This window comes from Vicia villosa, linkage group LG1, assembly GCF_029867415.1.
Source record: "Vicia villosa cultivar HV-30 ecotype Madison, WI linkage group LG1, Vvil1.0, whole genome shotgun sequence".
Classification (NCBI taxonomy): Eukaryota; Viridiplantae; Streptophyta; class Magnoliopsida; order Fabales; family Fabaceae; genus Vicia; species Vicia villosa.
The window spans coordinates 82332627-82342520 of NC_081180.1; the positions used below are offsets into that span (position 1 = coordinate 82332627).

The following is a 9894-nucleotide window of genomic DNA, read 5'->3' on the forward strand; positions in this document are numbered from 1 at the left end:
CAGTAAGATATGAAGACTCCATATCCACAAGCCGAATAGTTGTCTTCTTACTTGCTTCACGGAATCTCTCTAGAGCCTCATTTGTAGCTGCAGATAATTCGGTTTGAAGAGTAGGGAAACGTCTCAGCTCCTGTTCATAGAAAAAATTGTGATTTATTATTAACTATTCTAGTACATTTTAAGCAGGGTTGCTACAAAATGAATCTACAAACTTTACCTCAGTTTCACCTATTGATTTTCTCACAAGTTCTTTTAAGACAAAGTGAACCTACAAGTTGATTTCACAACAATTATTCCAAATTGCTTAAATATGCAGTAGGTATATCAAATATATTACATAACAGTATGAAGTAGTTTTTGTAAAAAAAACCCATAGTGAAAACAAAACAAAGAATAACTCCGTCTGTGGTCCTCTTAAAAAACTGCTCGACAATCACCGACATTAGCAACAAGCAAATGCTTTCCAAGTATCAGGGCAGTCAGTGTTGTTGTCCCAGAAGAACTACTAATACTCTGTTCATCAACCATCGCAAGGTCGACACCTAGAAAAACTTTCTGATGAGAATCTTCCAACCTCTTAATTAGAAGTGCATCAGTGTCATATGACTGCAGCATTGTAACGTCTTCAAAAAAATATTTTCATAGCATTTTTCTTAACAAACACAGCTGCATCAGGACTTCCATGCCCATCCAAAACTGCAAAAATTCAACAAGCATAAAAAACAAACAATGAGGAATCTTTTTAAGGGGATAGTGATAGTTCAATTGCTCCTGTATATGCTTGTTTCCAAATTAAGCTCAACAACACTCTCACTCACCCTAACTCAAACAACTTAAAAGGAGTGTATACTTGAGTAAGTAAAGATTGTAACTTCTCCATCCACACCTGCAGCAAATCCAGTTTCAAAAACCCTAATCAATTTTGAAACAAAACCATAACAATTTCAAAACCTTCAAATACTTCAAATCATAGTATAACAACAATCATAGTCAAAGAAATAACATGTATCAAATGAAAAAAAAATAGATTTAGGGTTTCAGAAAAACCCAACATTAAAAAACCAAAACAAAATCAAGATACATAAATATGTTCAGAAAAACAAACCACACGAAAACGCACAGATCCACCGCCGTAAAAAATCGCAACCTCACCACCTCCAAACCACACGAAAACGCTCAGATCCACCACCACCGAAAATTGCAACCTCACCACCTACAAATGAAATTGTGAGAAAAAGATTAGATAAAAGGAAAGAGGAGAATCAAAACCCAAATCAGAAGGGAAAAGGAAGAAGAGAGAGGTAGAAGAAAAAGAAATCGTACCAGAAGAAGGAGATAGAAGAAGGTGTGAAAATCTGAGTTTTGGGAGAGAGAGAAAATGAAAGAGAGTGGAAAGACAAGGAAGGGAAGGGAAGAGGGAAAAGATGGGAAAAAGAATTTGAATGCTTATCAGCCAGTCTATCCACGTGTCAACCATATAGGCAGCAGGGGCAGTTTAGTATTTTAAAGAACATCTTATTTTCTTATATTGTAGATAGAGCCGAGACGATGTGGACACCCATAACATAATGCAAGAGCAGCACCATTTTCCAAATCAAAACTTGAACAGATTCACTTAACTCCTTTCAATTTCAACCACCAAACATAGAATTTCTGACTGAATAATAAAATCAACACACGTAAGTATAAAACGCAACACAACACTAAAAAAATTAGTTATTCGTCTGTATTGTACTGCAAAACATTCTATCTTGATTTTACATTCCCCTCCAATTCAAACCCCACTATTACCATGTCTAAATTCTCCGACTTCAAGCCACTCAACGAGACCACCCTCATCGAATACATCAAAACCATCCCCACCCTCTCATCCAAACTCAACAACAACTTCTCCAACATATCCATCCAAGAAATCGGAGACGGCAACCTTAACCTCGTCTTCATCGTTTCCAACTCCAATGGCTCCTTCATCGTCAAACAAGCTCTTCCATACGTTCGTCTAATAGGCGAATCATGGAAGATGACGAAAGAGAGAGCTTACTTCGAGTCACTGGCGTTGAAAGAAAAGGGAAAACTGTGTCCGGAACATGTTCCGGAAGTTTATCATTTTGATCGGGTTATGTCCTTGATTGGTATGCGTTATTTGGAGCCGCCGCATGTGATTCTTAGAAAAGGATTGGTTGCTGGTGTTGAGTATCCTTTGTTAGCTGAACATATGTCTGGTTTTATTGCAAAGACGCTGTTCTTTTCGTCTCTGCTTTTTCGCTCTACCACCGACCACAAACGAGATGGTAAAAACATGCTTTCACTTTTTTGATACTCTCTACACATTTAATGGTATGTTACCATTAGCTTTATCTCATGCTAGTTTCATGCAGTTGCTGAGTTTTGCGGGAACGTGGAGTTATGCAGGCTAACAGAACAGGTCATTTTCTCTGACCCTTACAAAGTTTCTGAACATAATCATTGGACTTCTCCTTATCTTGATCGTGACGCTGAGGCTATTCGGGAAGACAATCTACTCAAGCTTGAAATTGCTGAGCTGAAATCAAAGTACTGTATATGTCTCACTTTTTTCTTCGGTTTATGCATTAGTTTTATTCTCTGGTGTTTTGCTTACAAGAATTTGTGTTCCTTTAGGTTCTGTGAGAGGGCTCAGGCACTACTACATGCAGATCTCCACACTAGTTCTGTCATGGTTACTCGTGAATCAACTCAAGTTATTGATCCGGAATTTGCATTTTATGGACCGATGGGCTTTGATATTGGAGCATTTCTTGGAAACTTGATTTTGGCTTTCTTTTCTCAAGATGGACATGCTGATCAAACAAATGATCGAAAAGTAGGTCCTTTTTTCTTGCAGGACCTCTAAAAACTTGAAACGACTCTAATTGTATCATACTAATATGTTCTAGAAATACACATGTTTTTATGCAGACATATAAAGAGTGGATTCTTAAGACAATTGATAACACTTGGACTCTTTTCTACTACAAATTCACTAAACTTTGGGATGAGCATAGAGATGGCACTGGTGAAGCATATCTTCCAGAAATCTATAACAATCCGGAGGTTCAGCTACTTGTACAGAAGAAGTACATGACAGATTTGTTTCATGACAGTCTTGGATTCGCTGCTGCCAAAATGATAAGGTAAGCATATGCAATATCAATTACTCAAGTCTAAAGAGCTCTTGTTTGATATAAACTTTTATCTTCCATTGTATTTATTTGGTTGTCATTAGGAGAATTGTTGGTGTGGCACATGTTGAGGATTTTGAATCAATTACTGATGCTGCTAAACGGGCAACCTGTGAAAAACAGGCTCTTGATTTTGCTAAGATGCTTCTCAAAGAAAGAAGAAAATTTGAGGCCATTTCTGAAGTTGTTTCAGCAATTAGGCAAATTTAGTTTGGACTATTTTTTTTCTTCTGTATTAATAGTTTAATACCTCTTTTATATTTTGCTGTACCTCATAATGAGCGTACAAAACCCGGCTCATCCTGAATTGAGTGATATCATTCGGGTTCGGGTCAATCCCAAAGAGAATTGAGAAATAAGGACGAAAGATATCCTAAGATATGATCGAGAGAAGAAAGGGACGGGTTTGGTTTGACCTCCGGGTTACGTACTCGTCCCGTCCCGTTTGTTAGTGAGGCATGTAAATTTGTAAAATAAATCTGCTAGTGTTTTCTGTCCAAATGATAATGCTGTTACTGTCAAGTATTCAAATTGAGAAACCTAATTTGGTTACGCATGTTCTCAAGGGTATGGAAGAGTATGCTATCATATATTACCTCTTAGATTTTGGCTGAATGAACACTAGTTCAGCTTCTTCCTTGAGAAATTATGTATAATAACTTTTTATTGTTCCTTCTTCCTCTGCTATAGTACCAATATACTTTCTAATTAGTGTCCCATACCTCATCAAAGTAATTAGTGTCCCCATGACAAAATAAAATGCATAGTATATGGATTTTGTGGTATAACATAGCATTCCAGGCAAGTTTTTATTAAGTAAAAGATAATAATTTTCTAATGCTTAAGAAAGTTAGTTAAATGTAATTTTTAAAATTTTAGAGAAAATATAATATAATTGTGAGCGTATGAACGTGCAAGTGTTTAGGTATTGGGCCCTCGAGCTGACATGCAGATCTTCATAGGTGAACTTGTTAAAATTATAATATGTGAGAACCCCTTTATGAATAAGTGCAGTCATACGTCTTTTATTTAGGATTGTTGTTGTGTTAAAGCGAGCTCAAACAAAGATGGTGAGATGTTCTGTATATGGTATTTTTGCGTAATGAATTAGATGTCCACTCAACCCAGGATTGAGGTATTTATAAAAAAAATTGTGGGCATGGACCTTAGTCTCCATTAGAGTGATAATCGCTCTTAAGAGCGTGGGAAATGGGTAATTAACTTCCCCTATTACTCATAAGAACACGATCTTCCACTTTTGACTCACTTTCCCGAACCTCTGTGGACCACGACACCTTCCCAAGTTCTCTCGAACAAGAGAGCAATCCAAGATACAAGTGACGTAATCAATAAATGAACGCCAATCCCAATAAATAGGCGGCTATAGAATCTCTTGCAAGGGCTACATGCTACATAGTCTATCCTGAGAGAGTTATGGCGTCCTTCCTGGGTGGCCTCGGCACTTATACCGATACATAGTCCCTCAAGCACGAGGTCTTTATAAAGAGAAAAGAGATTTAGTTTAATTTTCTTATTTAGAGTTGTTCAGACAAATATTTAAGTTGAATCCCTTAGGCGAGACTTTAAGTTGAGTCCCTAAAGAGAGACGTTAAGTTGAATCTCTCATGAGAGACTTTAAATTGAGTCTCTCATAAGAGAACTTAAATAGAGTTCCTCTATCGAGACTTTAATTTTAGTCCCTCATGCGAGACTTTAAGTAGAGTCTCTCAAGTGAGACTTTAAGTTGAATCCTTCCATGGAGACTTTAAGTTTAGTCCCTTCACACGAGATTTTAAGTAGAGCCCCTCAGACAAGACATTAAGTTGAGTTTCTCAGGCGAGACTTTAAGTTGACTTCATTAGGTGAGACTTTAAGTTCAGTCCCTTAGGAGAGACTTTAAATTTAGTCCCTCATGCGAGACTTTAAGTTAAGTCCATCAGGAGAGAGTTTAATTTGAGTCTCTCAGGTGACACTTTAAGTTGATTCCCTCAAACGAGACTTTAAGTTGAATCTCTCGGGAAATACTTTAATTTTAGCCTCTAGGACAAAACTTTAAGATGAGTCCTTCATGCAAGAATTAAAGTATAGTCCCATAGGCGAGACTTTAAATTGAACCCCTCGAACAAGAATTTAGGTTGATTCCCTCAGGAGATAATTATAGTTGAGTCCTTTAGGCGAGAATTTTTGTCGAATCTCTTAGGTGAAACTTTAAGTTGAGACTCTCAGGAGAGACATTAAATCTAGTCCCTCAGGCGAGAATTTTATTTTAGTCCCTTGGGAGAGATTTAAAGTTGAGACCCTAATGCGAAAATTTAAGTATAGTCCCTTAAATGAGATATTAAGTTGAGTCCATTGGGCAAGACTTAAAGCTGAGTCCCTCAGTTGAGACTTTAATTTGAGTCCCTCTGTCGAGACATTAAGTTAATTCTCTCACGAGGGACTTTAAGTTGAGTCCCTCAGGCGAGACTTTAAGTTTAATATCTCATTCCAAACTTTAAGTTCAGTACCTCAGACGAGACTTTAAGTTGAATCTCTCATTCCATACATTAAGTACAGTACCTCAGGCGAGACTTTAAGTTGATTCTCTCATTCAAGACTTTTAAGTTACAGTCCTCAGGCGAGAATTTAAGTTGAGTCATACAGACATAACTTTAAGTTGAGTCCCTCATGCAAGAATTTAAATTGAGTCTCTCATTCAATACTTTAAGACCAGTCCCTTAGGCGAGACTTTAAGTTAAGTCCATCATGCGAGACTTTACATAAAGATTCTCAGGCGAGACTTTATGTTGATTCTCTCATGCGAGACTTTAAGTTGGGTACCTCAGGTGAGACATTAAGTTGAGTCATACAAGAGTGACTTTAAGTTGATTTTCTCAGGAAAGACTTTAAGTTTAGTCCCTCAAGCGATAATTTAAGTTCAACCCCATAGGTGGGACTTTAAATTGAGTTCTTCAAGCGATTTTGTTTGTCGAATTCCTCAAGCGAGACTTTTAGTTGAGTCCCTTAGGCAAGACATTAAATTGAGTCCCTCATACGAGATTTTAAGTTGAGTCCCTCATACCAGACTTTAAGTCGAGTCTGTCAGAAGAGACTTTAAGTTGAGTCACTCTGGCGAGACTTTAAGGTAAGCCTGTCAAGCAAGAAATTAAGTTGAGTCCCTCGTGCAAGACTTTAAGTTAAGTCCTTCTAGAAATACCTTAGGTTCAGTCCTTCAGGTGAGACTTTAGGTTGAATCCCTTGCGCAAGACTTTAAGTTGAGTCCCTCATGTGAGACTTTTAGTTGAGTTTCTCAGGCGGGAATTTAAGTTTATTCTCTCAAACGAGAAAATTTAAGTTGAATTTATGAGGAGAGACTTTAAATTGAGTTTCTCATACAAGACTTTAAGTTAAGTCCCATAGGAGAGAATTTAAGTTGAGTCCTTTAAGAGAGACTTTAAGTTAAGTCCCTCGGGCGAGACTTTTATTTGAGTCCTTCAGGTGAGACTTTAAGTTAAATCCCTCAGGGAGGTTCAGTACCTTCACGCAAGACTTTAAGTTGAGTCTCTCAGGAGAGTTTGAAAAATTGAGTCCCTCAAGTAAGACTTTAAGTTGAATCCCTCAGGTGAGACTATATGTTGAGTCTCTCAGGAGGTACTTTAAGTTAAACCCCTCTGGTGAGACTTTAAATCCGATCCCTCTAGAGAGACTTTAAGTTGAGTCCTTCAGGAAAGACTTTAAGTTGAGTCCCTCGTGTGAGACATTAAGTTGAGTTGGTGTTTTATGCTCTGTGGGGATCTTCCCTTGGAAGTTTAGTGTTTATATTGCCCCAAAGAGCGACAAAGATCTTCCAACAAAAGTCTAACATATGTGTTGCCCCTTAAGGGTAACAAGGATCTGCTAAATAAAGTCCAACATATGAATTGCCCCTTAGATAAAGAGGTATATGTCACACAACATCCTGAGTTTGTTAAACATGAGGAAGCAAGGAAAGTATACAATTTGTACAAAGCGCTCTTTGGTTTTAAACATGCACCTAGGGCATGAAACAAGAAGATTGATTCATACTTAGTCGAATCGGGATTCATCAAATGCAAATGTGAGTATGGTGTCTATGTACAAGTAATGGCACAAGATATAACCATCATCTGCTTATATGTCTATGACTTGCTGGTAATTGGAAATAGCATGGAGAACTTGTCGAAGTTCAAATAGCTAACGACGAGGGAATTTGAAATGTCGGATCTGGGAAGTTTGTAGTATTTACAAGGCACAAAATTTCAAATTATCAAGCAAGGTATGATGTTGCATCAAAGGAAGTATGTCAAAGAGATACTCAAGAGATTCAGAATGGATGATTTAAATCATGCATCCTCAATTGTCAAACCAAATTTAAAACTAGAGAAGCATGGAAAGGAGGACAGCGTCTATGTAACCTTGTTCAACCAAACTGTAGGATTTTTAAGATATATGTGCAATATCATACTTGATATAAGTTTCTCAATCGAATTTGTGAGCAAATACATGAGTAAACCAAGGTTGTCACACATAAAGACTGCAAGAAGAATCTTGAAATACTTAAAAGGATCGATAAGCTGTGAAATTCTGTTTCCACAAGATTTTGAAAGCAAAGAAGCTACAATTACTTTGTATTCACATACTAATTGGTGTGGAGATAAGGAAAGCTCGAAGAAGCACAATTGGTTACTTCTTTCAAGTATTTGGTGCCCCATTCTCATGGTGCTCGATAAAGCAACTTGTGGTGGCATTATTATCCTGTGAGGCTGAATATATAGCAGGATCCTATGTTATGTGTCAAGCAATTTGGACCAGATTTGTGTTGGAAGAGATGAAAGTCGAAGTGAAGAAACCTCTGGTGTTGCAGAACGTTAACAAGTTAGCTATAAATCTTGCAAAGAATCCAGTTATACGTGGAAGGAGTAAGAACTTCGAAGCTAGATTTCATTTCTTAAGGGAGAAGGTAAAGCGAGGTGAATTTGAAGTGAGACATTGCTCAAGTGAAGCACAACTGACCGATATTTTCACCAAAGGATTGAAGATCGACAAATTCCTAACCTTGAGAAAGAAATTATGAATAGTTCAAATCGATTATGTTTATCATGTACTAAGTAATTTGGATTATAAGGGAGTATCTTGAAAGTATAATCCAAATTACATAGACTAAACCTAAGTTACCCCAAACCCAAGTTAGTTAGGATTAAAGTTTGATATATTAGTTATACAAGTCAGATAATTGCATGTAAAAAATAACCTACATACCACCTTTTATTTGACATATTACAAAGACAGACCGTACTATCGTACTAAAAAAAATTACAATATCCTATTATTCTTACTTTTGGTAGATGTTCTCTTCAAATGGATTATAACTCTTTTTGAGGTTCTATTTTTTTCTTGCCGGCGAAATGACATATAAAACTTTCACATTTGAACTATAATAAGGATCAATTTTTCTATAGTCTAATCATGTATGGAAAAAATGATGTGCCGTAATTCACCATAATCCATATGTTTTGTATCGATAATATTAATATTTCATACAAGACATAACAACAAAGTTGCTTATTTTACATTTAATTAATAATTAATTAGGGTATATTACCATAATGATTCTTATAGTCCATAAACAACTGATCAGGCGTCTTTCCCAACAACGTAGCAAAGAAGTCATCACTATAACCACTCTTCATCAACTTATTCAAGTCTGCCACAAATCCATTTCTTAAACTATCACAATAATCCAAAAAACGAGCTGTAACATCATAGCCATGATCCCATTTATCACCTTGTCCATCTTTAACCCAATGACTTGGAGCAAAATTTGCTTTCAACCTCACATAGTCTGCTATGCCTTCAATCAATCCACCATTTGCTTGACCATTTCCATTCCACTGCCAAACATGTGTCATTTCATGATACAATACTCCTGTAAGTTCATCTATGGTGGTAATCGTATTAAGATACCTTGCACTAACGTGAATCTCGCTGGTGCTTATATATGTAAATGCAATTCCATCAATATCGTCCACAAATAAGCTCACCTTCTGCACGTTTTTTCTGTCAGCAGGGTTGTTCTCTTGGAAGATTTTCCATATGAATTGTGTGGCGGAGTTTAGTGTTTGTTTGGTGTATTGTGTTCCGATATAGTCGCGGAAACGCATACCACCAGGTGTAGAGAGTGCGGTGTTGGTTACAGTGTACTCAACTGCTTGTATTCCATGAGTTACTGCAAGGAGTACTGAGAAAAAGAAGACAGTTTGCATGGTTGTGTTTTGAGTTCTTAGGTTTCTTTCTCTTGAAGAATGGGTTTGTGAGATGAAAATGCGCAAGGATTAGTGCTTTATATAGAGGGAAAATGGTTGTAATTTATATTCTTTTCGCACCAAATTACAAGTAAAAGTTGGTAATTATAAATGATTTATTTACGTAATATCTTTTCACACGTCTTTGTTAACATCGTTACTCTAAATTTTGTGAATTATAAAAAATAATATATTTAATTAATAAAATAAGTATAATTAAAATTTTAATTAATACAGTTTAAACAATATTTAATTATTAGACATTACACTTTAAACTAAGGAAATAGTTATGGTCCTTTCTAATGCATACATCAAATATTTGAAATTACTTTTTATAAATTTGAAGCAGATTGATTTTGTGATAATAAATTGCCGTGTATTTGTATATATTCATC

The 9894-nt window shown here is 36.4% G+C and overlaps 3 protein-coding genes across 3 annotated transcripts; 1 reads left to right on the top strand and 2 right to left on the bottom strand.

Moving 5' to 3' along the window:
* Nucleotides 1-324: 324 nt before the first annotated feature.
* On the bottom strand, nucleotides 325-1562 carry LOC131647612 (uncharacterized). Its single transcript, XM_058917487.1, has 5 exons — nucleotides 1559-1562; nucleotides 1324-1445; nucleotides 1106-1213; nucleotides 819-886; nucleotides 325-696 (listed from the first exon to the last, which is right to left on the bottom strand). The coding sequence occupies exons 1-5, from the start codon at nucleotides 1560-1562 to the stop codon at nucleotides 672-674; spliced, it is 327 nt and encodes a 108-aa protein (XP_058773470.1). The 3' UTR covers nucleotides 325-671.
* A 26-nt stretch (nucleotides 1563-1588) lies between these two features.
* LOC131643355 (methylthioribose kinase-like) lies at nucleotides 1589-8375 on the top strand. The gene is made up of 5 exons (XM_058913552.1): nucleotides 1589-2291; nucleotides 2379-2553; nucleotides 2641-2842; nucleotides 2938-3152; nucleotides 3245-8375. The coding sequence occupies exons 1-5, from the start codon at nucleotides 1793-1795 to the stop codon at nucleotides 3408-3410; spliced, it is 1257 nt and encodes a 418-aa protein (XP_058769535.1). The 5' UTR covers nucleotides 1589-1792; the 3' UTR covers nucleotides 3411-8375.
* A 410-nt stretch (nucleotides 8376-8785) lies between these two features.
* LOC131610818 (uncharacterized) lies at nucleotides 8786-9497 on the bottom strand. The gene has a single exon (XM_058882871.1). It carries the CDS (start codon nucleotides 9458-9460, stop codon nucleotides 8786-8788), a length of 675 nt encoding a protein of 224 aa, XP_058738854.1. The 5' UTR covers nucleotides 9461-9497.
* Between the last annotated feature and the right edge of the window lie 397 nt (nucleotides 9498-9894).

Coding starts and splice junctions, on each gene's coding strand:
- LOC131647612 (XM_058917487.1), bottom strand. Junction 1,214..1,323: donor TCTTCTATCTCCTTCTTCTG/GTACGATTTCTT, acceptor TTTCATTTGTAG/GTGGTGAGGTTGCAATTTTC. Junction 887..1,105: donor GATCTGTGCGTTTTCGTGTG/GTTTGTTTTTCT, acceptor GATTTGCTGCAG/GTGTGGATGGAGAAGTTACA.
- LOC131643355 (XM_058913552.1), top strand. CDS start 1,793: ATGTCTAAATTCTCCGACTTCAAGCCACTCAACGAGACCACCCTCATC. Junction 2,292..2,378: donor CACCGACCACAAACGAGATG/GTAAAAACATGC, acceptor AGTTTCATGCAG/TTGCTGAGTTTTGCGGGAAC. Junction 2,843..2,937: donor ATCAAACAAATGATCGAAAA/GTAGGTCCTTTT, acceptor GTTTTTATGCAG/ACATATAAAGAGTGGATTCT.
- LOC131610818 (XM_058882871.1), bottom strand. CDS start 9,460: ATGCAAACTGTCTTCTTTTTCTCAGTACTCCTTGCAGTAACTCATGGA.